Source organism: Protomyces lactucae-debilis (genome assembly GCF_002105105.1).
Source record: "Protomyces lactucae-debilis strain 12-1054 chromosome Unknown BCR37scaffold_33, whole genome shotgun sequence".
In the NCBI taxonomy this organism is placed as follows: Eukaryota; Fungi; Ascomycota; class Taphrinomycetes; order Taphrinales; family Protomycetaceae; genus Protomyces; species Protomyces lactucae-debilis.
The window spans coordinates 65,607-89,360 of NW_024468025.1; the positions used below are offsets into that span (position 1 = coordinate 65,607).

Here is a 23,754-nt window from a genome sequence, read left to right on the forward strand (position 1 = left end):
GTTGCTAGTTTTGAGATCACCGTTGCACGGAATATATTCCCAAACTACTGGCCCACAGGGCCATAGTGCTTAGCTCTGAAATTGGAGCCTAGGCGGTAACAATTTCAACGTGACTTACACATCATTGGCTCAAAGTTCCATTGAACGATATCTGCCTAAAGAGTCATAAAGGCACTTTGGGTTCAGAAGCCAAAAGTTTCAATGTTCCGACACCGAGGCCTACTAAGGCACGTTACATGCCCCTTTGCGAAGTGTGATGTGGAACAAGCTTGTTTCTTTCAACATGCCATCACAGCAAAGCGGAAAAGTACCTTGAGCGGAAGTACCGTTGCGCAGGTGGGACGTCGGACCTCCGACACAAGCCTCCACCATGAGAAACGTCGGAAGCTACACGATGCGTCAGTGCAGGAAACACGCCTCGTGGGGGACCAACAATGCCAAACAGTAGAGCTTTCATCCTCGGAAGTACAAGAACGACAAATTGTCTCATCAATCGTCAGAAACCCCGCCAATCCCAAATACGTTGGCTCGACTCCGAAATCCGATGAGCAACTTAGATTTGACCCACTGTGCAAGATACCTCACGAACAGCGGCTCAAGTTTCATGATCTTTTCCGAAAAGAGTTCTCAAGAATATACGGAAATCTGCCAAATCCACCCGATCACGCTACCGAGCAGGAGAACTACTTCAAGACGACTTGTACGCCGCTGACATACAGAGCGGCCGCCACGAATGGACTCCTCAGCCTTCGCAAGAGACCATTGGCTGAAAATGAGACAGACACAGGCATATTTCCAGAGTGGCAGATAATAGCTCCCAAGGATCTCACGTGGGAAAATCTCGTACATTCTATCGGGGAGCTTCGAAACTGGGGATATTGTTTAGAAATTCCAACAAGTGACGGGAAAGGAGACGAGCTTGGCCACGACAGAGTTTGTGATCGATGCGCTGAGCGATTCATTGTGTCAAAGGACAAATGGCAATCATGCACCTACCATCCTGCACGTCCCGTGTACAAGAAGGTTGATGGAACAAGGATTACGACTTGGCCATGCTGCGAGCAGACTGGGACGGGCTGCGTTGTTGGTCACACTCATGTGTTCAAGATTACACATGAACCACGCCTGGCAGCGTATCAGCCATACCGGCAACTCCCCATGCGTAGGAAAGAGAGCCTAGACGTCGCTGCGCTCGATTGTGAAATGGTTTATACCACTGCATCGATGGAGCTGGCTCGGGTCAGTGTTATCTCGAGTCAAGGCGATATTTTGCTTGACCGCTTCGTCAAGCCTGCATTTCCTGTACTAGATCTCAACACCACCTATTCTGGCGTCATGCAGCACAATTTGGACGGCGCCATCAGTTTCGAAGAGATGCATCAGCAACTCATTCATATTGGCATGCATCGAGATACCATCTTGATCGGTCATGGCCTGGACAATGATCTAACGGCTTTGAGATTGGTGCACCACCGGGTTATCGACTCGGCTATTCTCTTTCCACACCCGAGAGGTAGACCATATCGACTCAAGCTGAAGGATCTGAGCAGCAGGTACCTGGCTAGGCAGATACAGGTCAACGACAGCGCTACAGGCCACGACCCGACCGAAGACGCCTTGGCAGCCCTTGATCTCGTCCGTTGGCGCCTAGTCAACGGCAATGCCAGAAAGATAGAGCCCTTCCAAGGAAAGCTCAGGTGAGATGCTTCGCCAGTTCAAGGACGAGACGCCTTTCCACTTCGGTCTCTTTGCCTGCCTCTTCCTCTCCTTCAAATTTGAGCAGGCAAAAATCGCCACGCGTTCGACTGACCTCTGCTTTGTAGAAGGTGGTTGTCTCTGGATACCGCGCCAAAACATGTGCGCCTCGAGAGTACGGCGGTAGCCCGGCGCTCTCGGTTGCAATTGGAATCAAATGCTGCAACGTGGTTTTGTATGTTTGCCCTGGCAGGCCATTTTCATCCGGCTCTGGATCTTGGATCTCAACCCTGGCCTTTGGTCCCTCTCCAGTAATTTTGATAATATTGCACTGGATCCAGTCTCCTTCAGATAGCTTTGTACGCGGCTGCCTGAACGCCACAGCACTCCCGGGCCCAAGCTGCTCTTGAGGATTGCGCGCTTTTTTTGAACGACTGCCGACATCACTAGCGGTGTCTGTTTCAATATGTTTCCTCTTCTTCCTCCGCGTATCATCACCACCACCGAGGCCAGATTCAGTGGCTCGGCGTAAGGCAATGAGGACGCCTAAGTTTTCGCGCACCTGGTCAAGCAACCGTGTTTCGGTCTCAAGCGCTTCGATGTAGTCCTTGCTATTGCGCTCGAGCCGACTGACGGTATCCACAACCTTTTCCTCTTCTTCCAAGGAAGCAAGATTCTTCTTCAGACGCTGGATTTGCTTGGCCATGTTTTCGCCCGTGCCATGGACGTCCTTGAGGGTTCTGAGATCTGTGACGGCGCCTGACCAGAGCGCGCTCTCTTCACCGCCTTGTACTCCGTCGTAGCGGCTCATGACTCTTGGTCAATAGCGAAGGCCGGAGAACTGGTTGTGACTGAAGGCCTGCTCCGTCGCGCACTTGTGGCACGCTGTTGCAGTACTGAGAGTGACAAAGTCGCATTCATGGATATCATGCGTGCGCCAAGAATTTCGTGCGGCGACGAGCAACGAGTCAACGACCACACGGACGCGCAGCTCTTGACGGAGTGCAGTCATCAATCTTTTGCTGAGTGGAAGCTTCATCACCTGAGAGCCACTGTAATGAACTAGCTGCTGCTATAACCCTGCTCTTGCCACTTTCCCCTTAACCGGTGCCATAAATTGCTTTTCCCCATGGCGCGAGTGCCAGACCAAGTCCTAGCGTGGCTTCGAAAGGTGCTCCAGCCGGTAAGTCTACGCACGCATTACGAAGACAATGGTTTCTCAACAATAGGAGTACAATGAACCGCAGAGAATCTATGAAGATGTCGCTGAAGCTCTACATCATTTCCCAAGTCTGCGGCCGCGGACTGATATCTACAGTCAGTTGAGGAATCAAATCAAGCTCACTTGCTGACAAAAGCATTCGCAGATGGCGAAACACGTCTTCTTCTTGTACTTAACGGAGCGATTCCAACTCAGGGCAGAGGGTCTCTACTGAGCACGCCGATACAATTGTGGCTGCCACATGCGTATCCACAAGCAGGACCCATTGCCCTCATCAATCCTGGTCCAGGGATGGTGGTCAACCCGAGCAACTATGTTGACATCAATCGAATATGCTACCATCCTTACCTTGCATACTGGTCGGCCAACAAGCAAAAGCACAACTTGCGCGATGCACTCCTGCATCTGCAGCAAGCCTTCGACAAGGAGCCTCCCCTGCATCAACTTAATAGCACCTATGCGGCGTCGCAGACGAAATCATCAATACAGCAAGCTCCACCGAGGCCACGGAAGCAATCTACACTGGCTGAGCCTGACCCAAATATCGAAGAGGGAGGAGATCCGCTAGGACAACTCACAAGACCAAAACACAGTGTACTCCCCCCGGCGCCACCAAAACCCCCTGCACGCCTGGATACTCCTATTGTAGCGTTGAATAGACCTGGTTCGTCGGTGCAAAGCAACGTGGCAACGATCAGACATCCCTTAGAGCATCAGAGGCTCTACGGTAGTGAAGGCATGATCAGAACAACGATTGATCGTAAGGTGGTCAATCGTAAACCCGTGCCTTTTCTTTCTGATACATCCACTGGGATGCAAAAGCCCAATACAGCTGGCTCGCAGGCTTCATCTTCGAATTCCGTTCGAATGCAGCTGGACTGCCTTCTCCTCGACCTAGAGCGGAAGCATGCCCAGGGATACCGTACGCAGACCACGCGGATAGCCAAAGCAGTCGAGGGACTTAAAGAGTATGAGTCAAATCTGATTCAGTCGCAAGCAACATATGAGCGGACAATTGCATCTTGCGCAAAGAACGAATCTGTTCTATCTGACCGGCTCGGTAAAGCCAAAGGTGTCATCAATGAAATGATGCTTAACCCGCAATTGGATATCGACGAGTGTCTGATCGCACAAAATCGCGTCTACAATCAGTTGTATGAATTGACGTCTGAAGAGGCAGCAATTGACGATACAATCTATGCCCTTGGAAGAGCGCTAGAAAATGAACGGCTCGATCTGGACATGTTTTTGAAAGTAAGGTTCTGTCTGGTGGCATGATTGGCGCTAATATCCAGCATAGTCGTACGCTTGCAAGAGAACAGTTTATGAGACGAGCCCTGATCCTGAAGATTACCGATTTACTCGAAATTGATGTATGAGCCAGTTCACCAGCATGCGCGCCATGGGCCATGAACAGTCGTATCCTGTTAGTTCCGTCGCGTATCGATTTCGCTGCCCGCGACCGTGGCGGAGCAGCTGCTTGGTAAGCTGGCTCGGTCATCAAGCGAGTGTCAAGCTAGAGGCGTGTAGACCTACATCTATTTACTTTGACGCGACCAGCTATGTACCCGCCCTGCCCTGCATTGGCCGAGTGACCCATCTGAAAAGAACGTAACGCTCGTTACGCTCATCGGTCGACGTGGTATCTGCGTATACGTCCTTGCGCATCATCTTACTCCTGTTTAGCATACTAGACATCAGCGCAAGAGCGTGAAAGCTGAGGAATGGCTGACAAGGAAGCTAAGCTTGCTGCTGCCAAGAAGCGCGCAGCTGAGTTGAAGGCGAAGAAGAAGCAGAGCGTGCAAGAAGAGAGTTCTGCTGTCGATTCCAAGGCAACCGAGGACAGCGCAGAGGTTCCAGCGGATAGTCTGGCTGTTGCAGACGCTACAAAGGAGAAGGCGGACGAGACCTCCGACGGTCAGGAGGCTCTTTTGGTGAGCAAGCAGGAGCTAGAAGCTGCCCGATCATCGCTAAAAGAAAGCACAGCGGCATCATCCAAAGAATTGACCGAGTTGAAGGCTTCGCATGAAGCGGCAATCAATTTACTCAAGGCAGAGTTGGCGACTCTGCAGGCAACCTCAAAAGAAAATGTGCAACCTGTCACGCATAGCGAAGAGGCTCTGTCAGAGCTGAAAGCAAACGCGGACATAGCCTTGCAAGCAGCTGCAAAGGCTGAAGCAAAAGTGACTGAGCTTCAGACTAAGAATGCCACTCTACAAAGTGAAAACAGAAGCATTCTGCAACAACTGACCGAGATGCGAAGTCACCTGATGCAGCTCCAGGACGAGAAGCTGGCTCTAGTTGAAAACATGGAAAGACTTAAACAGGAGACAGCTCACAGCGCAAATCGCCACTCATCGACGCATCGTAAGCTGTCGAAAGAGTTCGATCGGAGCGCGGCGCTGCAGGATGTATCGCTCGATAGCGGTAGTAATGTGGTGCCTGAGGTGCTCAAGCAAGGCATACAAATTGATTTGACCGGTTGGTACGACAAGCATGCGGGCGTGGTCATTGAGGTCTGAGACGATATGTGATGAAAAACTACGAACTGCCAGCGCTTATAATAGAGGGACGGTATTTGACGTCTCCTCATGAACAGAATCCTCCATCTATGTCGTCCCACTCGCTTCCCCAATTGCCTGCCAGACCGACTTGCGTCAAGCGGTCCATCTGCTGCAGGCCGACTTGACCGTAGCAATTCTTCATCAAATGCTTTGCCCAGCTCGATACAACAATCTTCCCTGTCTCATCACGAGACTGTTTCAGAAAGGCCATGAGGTTCGTACCGCCTGTGCCTTTGAGGGCTTCTTTTGTCGGGGCGACCACTTTTGCGAGCCCTTTATAATTCGCAGACTCGCGCTTCGTGGCACTCGCAGCTGGAACGACGATGTAACGAGACACGATGGAAAGATGCTTGTCACGGAAGACCTTCAGCATAGCTAGACAAGCGTCGTATGCTTCAGATAGCTCGTAATCGCCTGAGTGCTTCAAGCAGAATTGCCTAACATTTGCCTTCTCCTGCAAAGCTTCAAGAAATCTGCGATGATTTGCCGGCATATAGTTCCGCATATCTTGCATAAACGCATTGGGCCCATTGGAGTCGCTTGCATCAAGAGCTGTCTGACCAGTTTGTTGATGGACCACACCGAGACCAATGTCGAGCATGTGAATCAAGGCGCTTTGAGCATTGCTGCCACCAGAGTATGCGCGGAAGCTTCCTTCAGGTGTGTTCTCACAACCTTCATAAATGAGGCCATTTCTGAGACCAGCGTCAGACATATTCTTCCAGCCGGCAAGAAACGGCCGTATCTTGTTGTAGAAGATGTGTGGATCGCACTTCTCGTGCATACGCCCCAACGCCACCGCCATATAATCCAAGTGAATAGCAAGTGCACGGAGCTTGATTGTCAAAGTGCTCACGCTACTCGCCGCTACAGCAGCGATAGCATCGAGCGTCAGCTGCAGGGTCGGCGCGCCTCTCACTTCCATTGCGGTACTGACTAGATAGAACCAAGACTCATCAGTACTACCGGTAAATGTGTGAAGGGTAGCCAGATTCTCAAGACTGGGGGTTTCGCACGCGAAAATTGGTCGCCAGTTCCATAAACACAAAGAGGCGTGAGTGCACACGGGCCGGACTTCGAGCTCTCGTGCCACTTGGTCGAACGGCACGGCAATAGAAGCAGGCAATATAGCGGGGACAATCGGTTCTCCCCAAACGTATCCGTGTGCCAAGAAGGAAAGAATCAAAAAGGCGCGGCGTCTCTCAGTATCGTTTCGAAGCTGCTCAGTGCCAAGAACTGGAAGGTCGTCCACAACATCCTGCAAGCGCCCAGCAAGCAAAAGTGCATTGAATGAATCCATGATTGTCTCCCATGGTTTGTAGTGCTTTTGCGGCAATCGGCTGATTGGTGGCTCGTCAGGCAGGAATCCTGAGCGCTGATTCAACCCGAAATCTTCGAGTCTGAGTGCGCGTGCCATCTCCGGTCTCGCCGGGGTATATCGGGTATTGCGAAATAGCATGCCTGGATCGTCTGTTGGCCTCGCCATAGATCACGAAGGACGGATGAGCACAAAAGCCAGTGATATAGTAGTGTTGTAGCAGGTGTCGATTGTCGCAAGCTCGGCATTGGCGGTTGCAAAATGACGGCGCCGCCAAACCCGCAGACGGAGGACAATTTGTCATGGTCAAACCGTCAAAGGATTGAAGGCAACTACAACTGCTGCATGTCAATAATGACCTGATCTCTCTGCTGCAAGCAGGACAAGCTGGCCTGTCCTAAAACTGTACATGAATACACACTGCTCGCCTGCACTTGTTGCCGTCTCCAGCTTTGCAAGGGCGCCAAGAGCATGAACTCGGCCTTGTGCATCGAATTTGTCCAGCGCTCTTCGATTTGATGCATCCTGGCCGACCCGCATCGTTTGAAAGGCCACAAGTTGATCTTGGTCAAAATCAACCACAATCACTGTTGCGTCCCCTGCCTGCAGACGCTTTGTGAGGGCGTCGAGGGCATCCGTTGCTTTGCTACCGATAAATTGCCGCTGAGGCAGCTTCATCTTGCGATGCTCGTCGTCAGTAATGAATTGTATGTCTAGTCGCTCCCTCGCGTCTCCGGAGATCGATATCTTTGATTCTACTTGTCCAGGCGAGATAATCTCCCGACTTGTCTGATGCAGTCCGAGCATGAAGAATGGAATGTCAGATAGCGCTACCTCAAAGTGATCCTTACCAAAAACACTTCGCACTTTGAGCACATCCGTTGGCAGAACTTGATGGCGGCGCTCTCGGAACATGATGAGATAAGAGGCTCCCTTTGACTTTGCCAGCTCGTGGGCCTCTTCGGTACTGGGTGTAGTCATCTGAGCATAATCAGTGGGTACACCGAGCTTCCAAAGCTCGCGTAGCAGATCGAGAAGCGCCTGCATCTTGTTCAATTGTGGAAAGGCCACCATCGCAAAGCAATGCATGGCTCGTGAACGGGCCGTGGAAGCGGTCAGTCGCGTAATTTTATCGACAGCAAGACTGAAACCCACTAAGCTCTTGATCTTGAGCTGCTCACCGGGCAAAGCAAATTCGGCAGCAGAGAGATGATAGAATCCTCCCTGGCACAAAGTTTCGAGATGCGGAGAATTGCCATAGTCGAGTCTGAAATTGATTGAATAATAGTCTGTGCCATTGCCCCCAAATGCATCAAACGCAATCACGAATCCGAGGTCACGCAGCTTTCCCGCTAGAGTCTCGAGCTCGACAATGGCAGACTGGCAGGCGATTGTCATGGACGCTTGCAAATACTGTCTCACTTCTGCAAGACCAGCTTCGAAGTTTGCATTGACTTGCCAGGTCGTAACAAGCCTGAGCAATTCTTGCACAAGTGTATCCGGCAAGTCCTCGGAATTCAGGGCTCTGCGCAAGCTGCTGTGTGACATACGAACAGCCTTCCTCGCCAGTTGCACAATGGCTGGTGCAAGCCTCTTTCTTTGATCACCCGAGAAGTCTGCGAGCTCCAACAGGGTATTTGTTATTGTAGAGTGGCCCAGGACAAGTCGCTTCTTGAAATCATTGAAGCAGTCCATGCTGGCAATCTCTTGAGCCATCTGCAAAACCTCGGCAAAGGCCAATGTCCCATTGTCGTCACAGATCCCAATATCAAAGTCAGCCTCTAGCAAAGGCCGCGGTGCAGCCCCGACTGCATCAACCCTTGCAACATTGCCGATAGAGAATGTCTTGAGCGAGCCATAGAAATTACGCGCCAATTCTCGAGCCCATGGCATTGACAAGTCGAATGGTAATTGCACCAATCGGCCATCTGGATCGATGAAGCGTGCTACATTTGGCTTCGAAGCATACATAGCTTGTGTAGGCAGCATGATTGGACTTGGACGCGGAATGGCACCATGAGCGCGAAACAAAGCAGTCAAGTGAGCGATGGTCCAAGCGCCCCAGAGTTGGGCATTAAAGTCAGTCCTTCTATCACGATTAGCGTAGAGATGATCAGCCACAGGATCTGGCTGCCGTGAAAACAATTGAGCAATGACTTGTGATCTGCAAGTTGGGTCTTGGTCGACCAACTTGAGAATATTTGCAACTTGATCACGTTGTACAAGAGGTGGTAGCATTTCTGAGAGGTCTGCAGCCGTTGGTCGTTCTCTTGGATCATGTTGTAGCATCATTGAAATAAGCCGTGCTTCCAAGGGCTTGTCCTCAACATCAAAAATTGGACACGATGGATCGCGTCGCAATTTCCTCAGCAATTGCACCCGTTCCATGGAAGTTGTCCAAGGACAAACGATTTCTGCGAGTATGACACCCATAGCGTATATATCGACCTTCCCATCGTAACTAGCATTCGGTTTGGCGACCTCTGGTGCACAGTACAAGAAAGTACCGACCTCGGTAGTCTGCTCTGACGCGTCCTGAACTATGCCGGCAGCATTTTCGATGATCTGTGATTCTGTTGCCAAGCCAAAATCACCAAGCTTAAGCATGCCCTCAGAAGAGATGAATATATTGGCTAGAGTTAGCTGAATCAGCAGTAGAAATAGGTCATACCAGGCTTTAAGTCCCTGTGGATGAGGCCTTGCGAGTGTAGATACGATATCGCTTGCGTAATTTGTCCGAAGTATGTCCAGTACTTAATGCCAACCTCGTCGCGATCGATGATGTCTCGCAATGTCGCATGCGGGCAAAGCTCCATTTGTATGAAAAGTGTCCTGGCTGCGGCAGGCTCTGGTGTGGATTCATGTTCCAAAGCAAGCGAAGCAGTGTGCTCGGAGATATCTGACAGGGCGCCACGAGATATACCGTCTGGCGCAAACTGGATGAAGCCCGAGGAGGACATGAAGTCATCTGGCTCTGCAGATAAATCAGAAAAGCTCGCCGATGCCGAAAAGCCATGAGGTTCTTCTTTAGGCAAAACAGCTTCTTGCTCGATCCAGGCGCTGAAATAACGCACGATGTGAGCGTGATTGAGTCTTGCGAGCCCAGACACTTCACGTAAAAGTCGATTGTTTTCGCGAAAGTTGGCAATTTTTTTGATTGCATACAGGCGTCCGTCCAGACGGTTGCGGGCCTTGTAAACCGCTCCAAAACCGCCTTGCCCGAGTTTAGTCAATTCGTCAAAATCAGTCGTGTATCGCGAATGATGAACAGGAGCTCGCTGTGTCATGGTAGCCTGATGATTGGAGATGCTCAGTGTTGATTCCTCCTTAGTCAAGCCCAAGCCTCGCATAAACGGAGTGTTGAGAAGATCGGCACTGGTGAGACGATGCGAAAAACGTCCAGTGAGCGCTTCATGGACAAATTCGAAAGCCCCATCAGCAAGACCGCTGCGGTGTGCATTCAAAAATGCTTCAAGATTAGCGTGGCTAGCATAGTCGCTTTCTCCGGTACAAAGCTCGAAGAAAACCAGTAGGAGGCGTGCCAAATCCTCATTCTTGCCTTTCAAGGGGCTTGATTCGCGATGTGAGGGAATTAATTGAGCTAGACGTCCGTCTTGGATCGCGCCGTCACCCAAGTAACCGACATCCACAAGTGTTGCTTTGTGCTCCTTATTCTGTTCAGTGAAATAGACTTTAGATGATTTGATGCGACCGTGTACACGGCCTTGTCGATGGATGACGGCAATACAATCAAGCAAATCAATGAGCCATCGACGCGCCTGCTCCAAGGTCGGATGAACAATTTTGAGTATGTCCGCTGCAGAAGAACCAAGCATAGGCTGGATGATGAATACATCGCTGGTCAATTCGCTTGTATGCTCGACATGATAGCCGATATTCGCAACTGCTCTGTCATCGGCGAGCATGTGCTGAAGCAAGGACTGTCGTATGTAGGCCTCAAGTTTAGAAACAGCAGCCTTGTGGGTCTGTCGGTCTAAGCCGTTCGAGAACACTCCAAGCTTTTTGATGATCAGCTTATCGCCGCTCGTGAGCTGCGTCAAGTATACACCCACAAGAGAATTGATCTCAATTGGCACTCCCAGCTCGATGGCATCGAATGCAACCCCATGCAAGGAGGCGCGCGTTGTGAGGTTAAGTATATGTTGCTTGATTGGGTGTGCAAGCTTCAATGTCGTTTGAGCATTTGAGGTTGGCCCACTATTGGCCAAAGAAATTTTCTGGCGCATAGCAACAGCCTTTTTCTCTTCCTCTTCTAGCCTTTGTTGAGCTTCAGCCTGCGCTTGGTGTTCTCTCGCGATGATTTGCTGTGCAAGCCGGGACTCGCGCTCTTTGTCGAGGGATCTCGAGGGCACCAGGGTTGCGATTTTTGGAAGTTTGTCCTGGATGGCCAGAACAAGATCAAAGATCATCTCAGCTCCTTGCAATGTCTTGGAGAGATCACGCAGCTCTTGCTCGAGTGGCGCAACATCACGCGTCTTGATTCCTTTTGGATCTTTCAGATGAAGCGCTGTCGGACAAGTCTTTGGATAGGTCCGACTGAAGTCGACATGCAGGACTATCGATGTGCCTGAGTTTGTTGAGGCGAGCGAATCACCGGAGGCGCTTGTCGGTTCATAGTGTATCGTAATGCAAATACTGGGCGGGGAATACTGGTTCCAGGCAGTCTTGGCTTGTGGCATGCGTTCGAAGTCATTCCCAAAAATGGCTTCTAGAGATTCGAGTTCGGCTTCGAGTGTCTCGTTACGTTCAGTCATGCTGTATCAATCGCACCAGCAAGACAGATAAGCGCCAAGTCACGCACCTTGGAAAGCTTTTTCAACATCACAAGGCAAAGCCTAAAGAGGGGAGCGCCGCTTGAGCTGGTGCTTCAAGGCAGCGGAGAGTATATCTCAGCCCCAGATCAGTTCTCTTCAATCGCCGTAGCAGCTAGACGCCGGTGTATTCAAACCTTTGAATCGTTGCAGTTGTTCATGGCCAGCCGCGGTGCGCGTCTACGCTTTGCGGCAAGAAAGCATCTGCAAACAATTTGAACGGCGTCTACTGTACACCTCGACCCGACAAGCACGAAAGCTGCTCTTCTTGCATAGGAGGCAGCATAAAGACACTACTGCATGAGCGACGATGAATCGGTCACGACGATGGCCTCTACAGTCTACGCATCACAAGCAAACACGGAATACGCATCAAGCATAGCAGATGGCTCAACAGTGGAACAGGCTTTTGGCGAGCTGCACATTTCGCCAGACGCACCCGACAACGTAGAAGGATTTGGTGACGACCTTCCAGAACATGCGTGTTCTTACTGCGGTATTCACGCGCCGGCCTCCGTGGTCAAATGCTTGCACTGTAGCAAATGGTTCTGCAATTCGCGTGGCAACACATCGGCAGCCCATATAGTCACGCATCTAGTGCGCTCGCGCCACAAGGAAGTGGTTTTGCACAAGGACTCCGCCCTTGGCGACACTGTACTCGAGTGCTACAACTGTGGCGTGAAGAATGTCTTCCTTTTAGGTTTCATTCCGGCCAAAAGCGACACGCTGGTGGTCCTTCTGTGTCGCCAACCATGCGCTGCACACACTGGGCCTAAAGATATGGTCTTCGACACTTCGCAGTGGCAGCCCCTGATTGATGACCGCTCTTTTTTGCCTTGGCTAGTTTCTGTCCCTCTCGACCACGAAGTCATGCGAGCACGTCAGATCAGTAGCCACCAAATCAATAAGCTCGAGGAGCTCTGGCGTGACAATGCATCGGCAACGCTGGATGATCTGGAGAGGCCAGGAGTAGACGACGAGCCAAGCCCTGTGCTGCTCAAGTACGATGATGCTTACCAGTACCAAAATATTTTTGGACCACTGGTCAAGATCGAAGCTGACTACGACAAGAAACTCAAAGAGGCGCAGACTCAAGAAAGCGTTGTTGTTCGGTGGGATATTGGCTTGAATCAAAAGCACGTTGCCTGGTTCTTCCTGCCCAAGCTCGAAATTGGTGATGTGAAGCTCGCTGTCGGCGATGAGCTTCGTCTGCGCTACCGAGGGGAGCTCAGAGCAGAATGGGAGAGCGCTGGTTTCGTGATCAAGATACCCAATGGACTCTCTGATGAAGTTGGTCTAGAGCTGCGCAAGTCTGACAAGGTCCCGACTCAGTGCACGCACAACTTTTCAATTGATTATGTGTGGAAGTCGACGAGCTTTGACCGCATGCAAACTGCCCTCAAGTCCTTTGCCATCAACGAGCAGAGTGTCACGGGCTACATCTACCACAAACTTTTGGGCCATGATGTTGCTCCTCTCGTATTGAAAGCACAGCTTCCAAAGCGTTTTTCAGTCCCGAACCTCCCTGACCTCAACATTTCTCAGGTCCAAGCCGTCAAGAGTGTTTTGCAGAAGCCTTTGTCATTGATTCAAGGCCCTCCAGGAACTGGTAAAACGGTAACATCCGCAACTATCGTATACCATTTGTCCAAAATGAATGCGGGACAAGTCCTGGTCACGGCGCCGTCGAATGTAGCAGTGGATCAATTGGCCTACAAAATTCACTGCACGGGCCTCAAGGTTGTTCGCGTGTCAGCCAAGTCTCGCGAGGACCTCGATTCACCTATACGATTTTTGACCTTACACGAACAGGTGAAGCACAATGACGCCAATACGGAATTACAGAAGCTCATTCAGCTCAAGTCTGAATTAGGGGAGTTGAGCTCCTCGGATGAGAAGAAGTACAAGAGTTTGACCAGACTAGCCGAGAAGGAGATCCTTGCCAATGCCGACGTTGTCTGCGCGACTTGCGTAGGTTGCGGCGACCCTCGCCTGTCTGATTTGCAATTCAAGACTGTGCTGATTGACGAAGCAACTCAAGCCACTGAGCCAGAGTGCATGATTCCACTCGTCTCGGGTTGCAAGCAGGCCGTGTTAGTCGGTGACCATCAACAACTACCTCCCGTCATCATGAATAAAAAGGCTGCTCGCGCTGGCCTTTGCCAATCTTTGTTTGAGAGACTCGTCTTTCTAGGCATGGCTCCCATCCGCCTCGCGGTGCAATACAGAATGCACCCGAAAATGTCTGAGTTTCCCAGCAACATGTTTTACGAAGGCATGCTTCAGAATGGTGTGACCGAGATTGAAAGACTACGACCAGCGGTGGACTTCCCCTGGCCGATTCCAAATGTTCCGATGATGTTCCACAGCAATCTTGGGCAGGAAGAGATTTCGGCGTCTGGCACCAGCTATTTGAATCGGACTGAGGCATCCAATGTCGAGAAAATTGTTACCAAGTTCTTTCGCTCTGGCGTGACGCCAGCCCAGATCGGGGTGATCACCCCGTACGAAGGCCAGCGTTCCTATGTTGTCAGTTCGATGCAACAAAATGGCTCATTGCGAAAAGACCTTTACAAAGACATTGAAGTTGCTAGCGTCGATGCCTTCCAGGGACGTGAGAAGGACTACATCATCTTGTCGTGTGTTCGCTCGAATGAGCATCAGGGTATCGGCTTTCTAAGCGACCCACGTCGTCTCAATGTTGCGCTGACTAGAGCCAAATATGGGCTGGTCATTCTGGGCAACCCGCGTGTCTTAAGCAAGCATCCGCTCTGGCACTTCTTGCTTTCGCACTACAAGAACAATGACGTCCTTGTCGAAGGCCCCCTAAGTAACCTCCAAAGATCCATGATTCAGCTTTCACGGCCAAAAGTTGCCTACCGGCAGCCCGAACGCCATGTCATGCCTGGTCAGCCTGGTGGCGAGCATCTTCCATTTGACGCCGGGGGTTTTGGAGCTCCAGACGTACAAAACTCCCATGCTTGGACCAGTGGCCGACTGCAGAGCTGGAACCCAATTGACCACTTTTCCCAGCACCATGCATCGGAAACAGCAAGCTTGTCGGAATTTGAGTATCGATCGCAAGCTGGTCAAGAGTCTGTGAATGGCTCGGAACGCCATGCTACGTCTGATCAAGCGAATGTGACGCGCTTTTGAAGCCAATGCTCACAGAAATCCACCATCCTGCTGTGGGATCGCAAAGAGAACGCTCTTCGTTGTGATTTCAACTTTCGCTTGAGCTGACTCCTGGCGTCAGTCGCGGGTAGGGCTCTCGCCACCGCGCTGTGCTTGCGTCGATGCGCCGTGGCGACCATTTTTCAAAGACAGCTACAGCGTCAATCTAGCCTGTGTATTGTCGTCCAGCCAGCCGAGAAAGACCTGAAACCAATCAAGAGCTTTGGTAGGCTTTGACCCCTGTAAACGGCTAATAGCCTCGTAGAGACATTTATGAGCCGTAGACGAACATGTCCAATGCTGCCCATCTCAAACCCATTCTGCTGAGGACTAATTCTCGGTGATTTTTGATTGATTGCGAACAGCCATCCGGTGACTGCGGGGCAGACCAACTTCTTCGACTGCAACCTCCACCAAGCGTAGACTTCGCGAATAGGCCTTCTCAGGGACGCGAGTCTACAATTCCAACAGCGCTTTAGTCGTATTACCATTCCAGAGCTCCTCGAAGCGTTGTCCAACTTGACTAGTTCTTGGTTGTCGCGGAGCATATTTTGAGCCCCAACGGCATGAACGTCGTGCCTGGTAGACCAATGAGTCAACGACAAGGCAGTTTCAAAGGCAGCAAAGCTTCTGTTGAACATACTGAAGACGTCGAGCCGAAAGTGCCGGTACGGGGTCGATCCAATTCATGGTTTGTGCAGGTCAAACAGCGCGAAGCCAAGCTTGCCGCAGCTGAAGACAAGGCTGAGGCAAAGAGAGAGGCGCGTGAAAGCAAGAAGGGATCAGGATTTCTGTCCAGTATCCGCAGATTATCGACAAGCAGCCGAGATCGAACGAGTTCGGTGTCCTCAGTTGGCAGTTCACAGGATCTTAATGCCCCTGCTCCGCGGATGACCTTGAATAAAAATGTCAGAGCTGCCTCCATGTTCAACCATCGCTAATCAACAGGCCAAGCGGAAACGTGTTCATATCGCGGGCTTGCCGCAGTCAAAGTTACGTCGCGTCTGTTTCCACTTGGATGAGTTGGTGGAAGTGAGAGCCTACGAACAGGTTGAATCACACGACCAGACAAAAGACAATAGAAGCGACACAGGCTTTCCAACAGTCTCGGATATGGAGGTCATCAATGTGTATGCAGACATGCAACCACTTGATCGCGCAGACTTGTATCAGCAGTGCTGCAAAGTGTACCGCATCAAGCCAATTGATCAAATCGCTCGTCAATTCAGAAAGAACGGACCAGTATCAGCTCCCTTCGAGGGGCCAAGAGAATTGATCTTTGAGAATATTGATCTGAGAGGTTTGGCGGCTACCGCTCTCGCAGACACAATGGGGTTACCACTCACCGGCAAACACTTGGTGGATGTATCCTTTGTCAATTGCGGCCTCGACGATTCCAGTCTACGTTTGTTGCTGAGCTGCCTATTTGCGAGCGCGAACATCGAGTCGCTAAAAGTTGTCTACAATGGGGACACCACAACAACAGGATTGGCCGACGCGCTCACCTTTCTCTGTCTGTCTCCACAACTAAAACACTTTTCTTGGCTTGGCTCACAGTGGACTGATGAGACACTGGATGTTGCTGTGAAGCTCTTGTCAGACGGCGAGCTGCGTGCGTTATCGGAGTTTGGCCTTGGTAGCGCCCCGGTTTCTGAGGACCAATTGCTTCGCTTGATCCGCGCCATGCACGCTTCGGGTATCAAAGGGTGTGCCCTGCGTAACATGCACCTGACTGATAATATCGCAGCGCTACTTGCGCACCTCTGCTCTTCCAATGGCTTTCAATTCATCGATCTACTAGGCTCCGGCCCTGCACCCCAAGTCTACACCTTTTTGACTGCTATCTCGCCAAGTTCACCGCTGTTATACCTCGATCTTGAGGGCTGTAATCTTGATACAAGGACTTTGGAACAGCTCATGCACCTTATTGGACGCCTACCAGAATTGAGGGCGCTCAACCTCGCTCAAAGCGATATCCGATGTATTCTTCCACAACTCAAAACGACGCTCAGACAATGGAAGCAATTGAGAAGAATCAATCTGTCCTCCACTCAGCTAACGTCTGACGATGTTGTGTCGCTTTGCGAGGTATTCTCGCAACATCAGCTATCATTGCTGGTCTTAACTGGCCTCAGACTGGATGAGGCGGCGCTGAGCACATTGTTGGCGCTTGCCAGGGTCTGCAAAAGTCTTGTCAGTCTGGAAATTGATGCACCCGAGACCTCAGCTGGCGAAGAGATTGTGAGGAAAATTGTTGCAGAATGCTTGCGCAACATCGGCCGAGTCGAAATGGATCATGCAGAGGCCGGACCAAAGCCAGATTCGCGATCGCTGCAGACGGCTATGCGGCAGCAGCTAGAGTCTGCTGAAGTACAATCTCGCAGACCCAGTGTCGAAGCTGTGAACCTGGCTGCTGGAGCACAAGGTGTTGTCAACGCACTGGAACTTTTGCTCGACCAAGACGATGCCCCTGGCGCATCTTTGTTGCCGCTCGACTTGCTTGATAGGGCTCGTCAGCTCAGTAAGCGTATCGAGCCTCTTCTTGAGGAGGCTACAGACGAGATCGAGCACCGCCGCATGGAGCTGGTCATGGCAACTCTGCATCGTGTGATTCTTCGGTTCGAATCAATGTACCCAAGTGCTCGTCTCGACGAGGAAAAGTACACGGCAGAATTCGACAAGACAAGTCGTTCTTTACACACCGGCAGAAAGATGGCAGATTACCTCCCTCAACACACTGGCAGCGCAAACCGTAAGTCGCGCGTTCTCGAAACTGAGGAAGGTGAAATCATGCGCATGGCGCACCAGATGTCGCAACGTTTGAATATTCTGCGCTCTGCTACGAGCAGTCCGTCAAGGGGCAATTCAGCAAGCGCCTCACGCGGCGAGCTGGCAGACGCCCAAGAAGCGGAATTGTTGGAGCGCCTCAATTCCGCGGATGGTTCCGATTTGAAGGCTAGGCTATATGAATTACAGCAGCAAGGTTACAGGTACGATCGCCCTCTGGGTCAAAGCATTGAGTGAATAGTGTTTCTATTTGTTGATTCAGCGGCAAATGACCACTGCATTCGCAACAGAAAAAGGGAAGGTCGCACGAGAGACTGTTTGCAGGTGACTTAGAGGTGGCTTCTCAATGTATGAAAATAGGCAGTGCAAATTCAAGCACGCAAATGGAAAGCGTGTTGTAGGCAGGCAGGTCTCAGCTTTATGGACAACTAGCGTCATCCCAGAAAACATAAAATAGTGACTCCACAGCAAATAGCGTTTGTCAAACCCCTACGCAAGCGCTCCTCAGACATCTTACGCCAAAGCGGGATGAGCGAGAAGGTCGCTCTCGAGAGCGCAACCGACTGGGTGGACGGCAAGGAGCAGGCGTGGCAGTATCTGGACGAGTGAGTGAGTGAGTGAGTGAGTGAGTTGAAGCGACCACCACAGATACTGACCACATCAATCTCACCATGCTACGCGCGCTGGCATGGACATCGGACATCGCCGCAGTAAGCTGCGCCGCCATCTACAACATCACGCGCTCATGGTCACGCGCGGCGACTCTGTCCCGCTCGCCCGTGGTGACAACGAGAGCACTTTGGCTGGCTCACTGACATAGCTCGCGACGAGCTGAATGCCAGTAACCTGATATTGTCTTGGCTTACGCTATTACTCATAAAGCAGAGACTTCAGCTCAAAGCGCGTCTGGGTTTCATTTGTGGTTGAGCTCAACCTGAGTGATCATGGGCCACGTTGGCTTTCATATTAAAGCTGGACATAGTAGTAGAACACGGACCTTGTCTTGGTCACGAACGTAACGCATCTTCGCTTATCTTCCGTTGCATAGCACGTCTTGAATGACTATCCATGTGTTTCGCTGGGGCATTGTTTTGAGCATGCAGAAGCGACGCCAAAGGTGCACGTTATCGCTTAGATCGAGCTCAACCATAGACGGAACCCGGACGCTCTTTGGGATGAAGATTCTGACCATGGGCAGCAGCGAAGAGAGCCAAGTAGGGTCCAGGTTGCTTGGGTCTGACTCGTCAAGATTTATTTCCATGAGCCATCCCAAAGATTGCCATCCACCCACTGTCACTCCGGGCGAGCGGGACACAGTCGTCGCGCGTGACTGTTTTGTCATAAGCATCACACCAGTGCTTGCGGCGGCGATGCTGAGAGTTCATGCCGGCGTATCTAGATGAGTGATGGTGTTTTGGTTGCTATTTGTGGTGGGCGCTTCAGCAGCCGAGCCAAGGCTCGCAAATGACGGCTTAAGGACTTGTCCATAAGCTACCACGCCTGCTCGAATGGCCTCGACTCTGAAGGGAGCATGCGTAACATGTTCGCTTCTGACTTGGATCGTCTGGAAGCCTTCTTGATGTTTCGAGCCGGTAGGTGTCGAGGTGATGTCCGTAGCTGTCACTGCTGCCATGAAGATCTCCGTCATCAGGTATACATTTCCCGTGCGGCCACATAATGTCGCAGTAGTATCTTGCCGCAAGGTTCGGCTCTGAAGCGCTGAACCTTGGCACCAGAAGTCCTTGCCGTCTAACCACTCTAGTGCGCTCTCGCAGGCGGCCTTCTTGCTCATCCCGCTTTGGCGAAGAGTGAGGTCGAGGAGCGCTTGCGTAGGCGCCTGATTCACTTGTGACCCAAAACTTTCGCCCTCGCCGCTTTCAGGCACTTCATATTCTCTCGGTCATCGACTTCATACATACCCCAAAGCTTGTGGCTCGGGCCTTCCTTCTCGATAATATCTGCAGCAGAGACGGAAGCGAAACGTCCACGTCCTGGCGATTCAGGCGGCGTCCCATTGTACTGCGGTCGCTTGACTGCAAGAGTGAGATGAATCCCTGCGCCCTTTTCGTCACCAAGTGTTCGGTAGTCATCCAGATTTTCTGCGATGCGCGTAAAACTCAGTCGCTAGAAGAACCTTTCGTGGTGTGCAATGGACGAGATAGACGACGCAGTTCCTGGGATCTATGACTTGCATCGCTCTTCTAGCCCTTGAGCCAGATGCGCTCTCCACCATCCTTGCCTTGCTGTGGTCGTTGTACATGACTCACTGTAGCGTTGCTGGTGGCGAATTTTGAGGCGGCTCTGATCTGGGCACCATAGCGAAACAGAACGAAAGGCGTGAAGCTCAACATGAGACACAGAAATCCAAGCAGCGATGATGCCCATTGTATGCCGAGTTGCTGGTAGAGCTGTTTGCCAAATAATGCAAATGACGAAGCGAAAATATTGCGCAAGAAGGATTGACTAGCCAGTGCTGAGCTTGTCCAGGTACCATAGCAATCACTCAGATAGGAGAAGACGGCACTGTAAATAGAAAAGATGCCAAATGTTACGCAAACAATGCCGATTGCAGGCCCGATCCAGTGACTGTCAACGTCTTTTGCTGACCAGCCAAAAATGAAGATGCCAATGGTGAAAGAGAGCGACCCAAACATGCTTGTGTATAATCTTGCTTCAGGATTGAAGTGGTTTGGTTGGGACTTACTCGCGCGCAAGTACCACCGATTCTGAAGAGGAGCAAATGCCAGGGAAATTGTACAGCCGACGGCCATCGCAAGAAAAGGTAGCGAACGTTTGCCATCAACCCAGCCAAAGACTTGAGTATAGACGAGTGGCACAGCGATGAGAAAAAGATACAAGATGCCCCATGCGAATGCAACCTTTGAGATTAGCGAAATCCGTGAAGATAGCCGGCATTTACCCATAAGCTCAGGAATGCAACAATAGGCTCACAGAAGAGAAACATGAATGGAAATGTCAATGACGAGCGGACCATGGCGCTAAAAGACTCTTTGTTGACGTCGCCTTGGTATCTGTAACGATCATCTGCATCATCTGCAGTTGATTGTCGTAAGTCAAAGGCCCGTCTCGAAAGAATCACTGAGCCTCGAGTCTCGCTGAGAACCACAAAGAAGGCCAACAAGATCACTCCATCGATGATGAGTTGTATCCAAAACACCCAACGCCAACCTAGGTTTGGTGCAGCAACGACATAGGCCGGGAAGACGCTGCCGACGGGTGAGCCAAGAAGCGTTGCGGCCGTAAAGTATTCCATGAGCGAACCGCGGGTATCAGTCGTGTACATATCAGCCAATGTACCGCCGACCATGGCGCCACCTGTAGAGGAAGCAGCACCGGCCAAGAAACGACACAATGCAATACAAATAAAGTTTGGCGCCAAAGCAGTGGGAAGCTGCAAAACGACGAAGATGGCAAAGGTTACCAACAAGACAGGTTTGCGGCCATATAACTCGCTGATGGGCGCAAGGATGAGCGGAGCAATGGCATACCCCATAGTGAAGAGCGAAATACCAAGGAGGGATACTGTACTGGACAAATCAAACTCGCGAGCGACTTCGTCAGATATCCAAGCATAGCAGACGCTAGCAATCGCCACTTGTAGTGTCAATAGCAGGCAAGCACATGCAACCACTGCTTTTTTACCAGTAGACCAGTGAAAGGGATTTTCAGGATCCTCGGAGGCCCAGACGACATCAAATTTGCTCGGATTAGCCTCCTCCCTTGTCTGTTGAAGCTGCTCGTGCGGCCGCTCAGTCATAGATGGGGCGCAAGGCCAAGCACCGCACTTCAAGCGCGCTTCGTGAGCCTATCTAGCTCGAAAGCCGTCGAGAGATGTTGACAATTCTGGACGGCCAAAAGTCGCGCTCTGCGTTCCTCCACCTTGTCACTGTTGTCAGTGTTCAACGCGCGTGCGGCGTGCGGCGGCGTGCGCCGTGCAATTGTCACTTACTCAGCCGCACGCCGCTTGTTCTTTCCCCCTGCATTCATTCCCTCGTGTTGTTGATCTGACCATGGGGTGAGGGCACAAGCTTTACAGTGATCATGACTGATAGACACCGTAAGAGCGTGCACCAGTCACTGGCAGCCAGCGAGCAAGCTGGGAACGCATATATGCTGCGGAATAGGCATCTCAAGAGACATCAACCCACACCATCCCACAGACACGTCATCGACGAGTAGGTCACGATCATGCCGTTTGATCTTTGCAGGCATCAACCAGGTTGTTTTGTGCTTGGAACAGTTTCGCTTTCGCCGCTTGCGGGCGTCCCACATTCTCTTGTTTATCGACTTCTCTGTGCTGCTGCTGCACAGGCTCTTTTGTCAATGACATTCTTTAGAGCGCACTCTGACACTACAGGTGCAGTCCACCTGCGTCTGACTGTCTGAGCTCGCTCTTGGTGGCCTCCACCCCAGTGCGTGTGCTTCAATCTACTCTGCTTTCAGTCGACTAATGCCATAGACTGCTCAACGCCTTCTATCCACAACTCGCTTGCGCCAACAGGTGGCACAGCTATATGCGATCGTCGCCGGCATGTCTGATGATCAGCCATTTGACCCCCTCTTGGTACTATAGCCACCGACAAGCGGCCTGTCTCATCTCAAATCGAGTCTCCGACTCTCAGTATCGCGATGAAACGTTGTGCATTCACATTTGGATATGTGTGCTTCTTTGGCGCTGTGCACCAGAACTTGCTCAGGGCAGTGATGAGCGTCACCAGTACGTCCCACAACGCCATGGGCGAGACCAACAGCGCAGGAAACATGCAGCCAGTCGACTATGAGCGGATCTCAATCAGCAGAGAAGCAACGGCGACACCAATTCTAAACGTAGTCGAGGTGCACCCGGCTGTAGTCCTCTCAAAAGTACAGGGCGAGTCTCGCTGGGCGCTGGGCGAAGCTGAGCTCTGCTATGCCGATCACGGATGAAAACACATAACCAGGACACGCTTGCAATCGTCATCTTTGGCTTTGACAACATCGGCGACTTCGTTCGGTGCCGGATCTTACAGCGCTTCGCTCGTGGTTGAAGGCTGGCATTCTTTCGAAGACAGAAGTGCACATCACACAGGTGGTTGTGTTCTTCTGCCTGCTCGCTGCCATTTTACCAGAGTAGATCGATTGTGACGCTCTGGCCTGGTCTTGGCTAGCTAGACTAGCATGATGCTGCAAGACATGCAGTGGGTAACAAACGGCCTTTGAGAGGTATACGTCGTCGAAATTGAGATTCGTGACAACGGACAGATGTGGACATTGTACTACGACTTGTGTCTACCGCTGGCTAGTTGTATCTTAGCTACACCTGAATCAGCATCATTCGAATGGCGTGCTACCAAACTTGGCGGTGGATGTCTCCCTCGTGGGGATGTCAGAACTGGTGAAAATCTCGGCGCAACTGGACAGAGGGAAAGAGAAGTCGTAGTGACATGTCCATGTCTGTTCGCCCTCACTGGTATCAAGTTCAACGATGTACGCGACCCACAGGTATCTCGACACCAACTGCACTCCTCGCAGGACCACGTTTGTCAGCCAGGATCAGGCAAGCATGTTGCTGTCGATCTCTTGTGGCGAGATCGTCGTAAGGCAGCCAAAGAACGACGCTCCCTCGATGGTGTGGACATGGGTCCGTGAATGAATGTGCGCAGTTGACCGTTGGATGAGGGCCGTGAGGATTGCACCGAACAGAATTGTAGCAGCGGACGAGGCCAAAGAAATTGACTGTAGCATCTTCTGGTCATCTTGTGTTTTGTCTGTCGTCGGCCGCGAAGAGCCCCAGCTGGCCCAACGAGACTGGGTCCTTGCCTCGAGAGGGACGCTATCATTCACGAGACCAGCAGGGACGGCGGAGAGGACGAGGAGAACGACGACGACAACAACACTGAGGAGGTATCGGCGCAGGACAGCATCAGCGATGAAGAAGAAGACACCTTAGCACCCGAAGTCCAACATGAAGAAGTGGAAGAAGTGGACGAGATCAACATGCCGTTCACAAAAGCTTTACCAAAGGTACTACGACCAGCGGCACAGATTGTCCAGCCGAATTCTTACCGAGAGATGATCAGTCTACCAGAGCGCGAGTATTAGGAAGAGGCTCAGCTGGACCAAATGACCACACTTTGGCAAATGAAAACTTTGGACTTGGTG

The 23,754-nt window shown here is 51.4% G+C and overlaps 10 protein-coding genes across 10 annotated transcripts; 5 read left to right on the forward strand and 5 right to left on the reverse strand.

Annotated features, from left to right (window-relative positions):
* Positions 1 to 660: 660 nt before the first annotated feature.
* On the forward strand, positions 661 to 1,656 carry BCR37DRAFT_335186 (ribonuclease H-like domain-containing protein; the record flags this gene model as incomplete). Its single annotated transcript, XM_040867171.1, has 1 exon — positions 661 to 1,656. A coding segment is annotated over one exon (996 nt), but the record flags the coding sequence as incomplete, so codon positions are not given.
* BCR37DRAFT_231113 (SGF29 tudor-like domain-containing protein) lies at positions 1,328 to 2,857 on the reverse strand. Its single transcript, XM_040866509.1, has one exon. The coding sequence runs from the start codon at positions 2,504 to 2,506 to the stop codon at positions 1,694 to 1,696; it is 813 nt and encodes a 270-aa protein (XP_040721877.1). The 5' UTR covers positions 2,507 to 2,857; the 3' UTR covers positions 1,328 to 1,693.
* On the forward strand, positions 2,556 to 4,549 carry BCR37DRAFT_230964 (UEV domain-containing protein). The gene is made up of 4 exons (XM_040866505.1): positions 2,556 to 2,878; positions 2,925 to 3,012; positions 3,054 to 4,171; positions 4,213 to 4,549. The coding sequence occupies exons 1-4, from the start codon at positions 2,825 to 2,827 to the stop codon at positions 4,294 to 4,296; spliced, it is 1,344 nt and encodes a 447-aa protein (XP_040721878.1). The 5' UTR covers positions 2,556 to 2,824; the 3' UTR covers positions 4,297 to 4,549.
* Position 4,550: 1 nt separating this feature from the next.
* BCR37DRAFT_231340 (uncharacterized protein) lies at positions 4,551 to 5,473 on the forward strand. Its single transcript, XM_040866510.1, has 2 exons — positions 4,551 to 4,859; positions 4,899 to 5,473. The coding sequence occupies exons 1-2, from the start codon at positions 4,642 to 4,644 to the stop codon at positions 5,437 to 5,439; spliced, it is 759 nt and encodes a 252-aa protein (XP_040721879.1). The 5' UTR covers positions 4,551 to 4,641; the 3' UTR covers positions 5,440 to 5,473.
* A 33-nt stretch (positions 5,474 to 5,506) lies between these two features.
* BCR37DRAFT_352928 (Indoleamine 2,3-dioxygenase) lies at positions 5,507 to 6,898 on the reverse strand (the record flags this gene model as incomplete). Its single annotated transcript, XM_040868162.1, has 1 exon — positions 5,507 to 6,898. One exon carries the CDS (start codon positions 6,896 to 6,898, stop codon positions 5,507 to 5,509), a length of 1,392 nt encoding a protein of 463 aa, XP_040721880.1.
* A 249-nt stretch (positions 6,899 to 7,147) lies between these two features.
* On the reverse strand, positions 7,148 to 11,574 carry BCR37DRAFT_390038 (uncharacterized protein; the record flags this gene model as incomplete). Its single annotated transcript, XM_040870795.1, has 2 exons — positions 7,148 to 9,432; positions 9,471 to 11,574. The coding sequence occupies 2 exons, from the start codon at positions 11,572 to 11,574 to the stop codon at positions 7,148 to 7,150; spliced, it is 4,389 nt and encodes a 1,462-aa protein (XP_040721881.1).
* A 3,303-nt stretch (positions 11,575 to 14,877) lies between these two features.
* BCR37DRAFT_230972 (uncharacterized protein) lies at positions 14,878 to 15,579 on the reverse strand. The gene has a single exon (XM_040866506.1). It carries the CDS (start codon positions 15,444 to 15,446, stop codon positions 14,967 to 14,969), a length of 480 nt encoding a protein of 159 aa, XP_040721882.1. The 5' UTR covers positions 15,447 to 15,579; the 3' UTR covers positions 14,878 to 14,966.
* A 132-nt stretch (positions 15,580 to 15,711) lies between these two features.
* BCR37DRAFT_390040 (uncharacterized protein) lies at positions 15,712 to 17,829 on the forward strand (the record flags this gene model as incomplete). The annotated part of the gene is made up of 1 exon (XM_040870796.1): positions 15,712 to 17,829. One exon carries the CDS (start codon positions 15,712 to 15,714, stop codon positions 17,827 to 17,829), a length of 2,118 nt encoding a protein of 705 aa, XP_040721883.1.
* Positions 17,830 to 19,588: 1,759 nt separating this feature from the next.
* Positions 19,589 to 21,528, reverse strand: BCR37DRAFT_231644 (major facilitator superfamily domain-containing protein). Its single transcript, XM_040866512.1, has 2 exons — positions 20,513 to 21,528; positions 19,589 to 20,471 (listed from the first exon to the last, which is right to left on the reverse strand). The coding sequence occupies exons 1-2, from the start codon at positions 21,368 to 21,370 to the stop codon at positions 19,794 to 19,796; spliced, it is 1,536 nt and encodes a 511-aa protein (XP_040721884.1). The 5' UTR covers positions 21,371 to 21,528; the 3' UTR covers positions 19,589 to 19,793.
* An 841-nt stretch (positions 21,529 to 22,369) lies between these two features.
* BCR37DRAFT_231356 (uncharacterized protein) lies at positions 22,370 to 23,478 on the forward strand. The gene has a single exon (XM_040866511.1). The coding sequence runs from the start codon at positions 22,855 to 22,857 to the stop codon at positions 23,239 to 23,241; it is 387 nt and encodes a 128-aa protein (XP_040721885.1). The 5' UTR covers positions 22,370 to 22,854; the 3' UTR covers positions 23,242 to 23,478.
* The last annotated feature ends 276 nt before the right edge of the window (positions 23,479 to 23,754 follow it).

Excerpts from the sequence above, each read along its gene's own strand:
- BCR37DRAFT_231113 (XM_040866509.1), bottom strand. The coding sequence starts at position 2,506 with ATGAGCCGCTACGACGGAGTACAAGGCGGTGAAGAGAGCGCGCTCTGG.
- BCR37DRAFT_230964 (XM_040866505.1), top strand. The coding sequence starts at position 2,825 with ATGGCGCGAGTGCCAGACCAAGTCCTAGCGTGGCTTCGAAAGGTGCTC. Across the intron at positions 2,879-2,924 it reads TTCGAAAGGTGCTCCAGCCG|GAGTACAATGAACCGCAGAG; the intron begins GTAAGTCTACGC and ends TCTCAACAATAG. Across the intron at positions 3,013-3,053 it reads GCCGCGGACTGATATCTACA|CATTCGCAGATGGCGAAACA; the intron begins GTCAGTTGAGGA and ends TGCTGACAAAAG.
- BCR37DRAFT_231340 (XM_040866510.1), top strand. The coding sequence starts at position 4,642 with ATGGCTGACAAGGAAGCTAAGCTTGCTGCTGCCAAGAAGCGCGCAGCT. Across the intron at positions 4,860-4,898 it reads GAGGCTCTTTTGGTGAGCAA|CACAGCGGCATCATCCAAAG; the intron begins GCAGGAGCTAGA and ends GCTAAAAGAAAG.
- BCR37DRAFT_230972 (XM_040866506.1), bottom strand. The coding sequence starts at position 15,446 with ATGTTCAACAGAAGCTTTGCTGCCTTTGAAACTGCCTTGTCGTTGACT.
- BCR37DRAFT_231644 (XM_040866512.1), bottom strand. The coding sequence starts at position 21,370 with ATGACTGAGCGGCCGCACGAGCAGCTTCAACAGACAAGGGAGGAGGCT. Across the intron at positions 20,472-20,512 it reads TTGCATTCCTGAGCTTATGG|GTTGCATTCGCATGGGGCAT; the intron begins GTAAATGCCGGC and ends CTAATCTCAAAG.
- BCR37DRAFT_231356 (XM_040866511.1), top strand. The coding sequence starts at position 22,855 with ATGTGGACATTGTACTACGACTTGTGTCTACCGCTGGCTAGTTGTATC.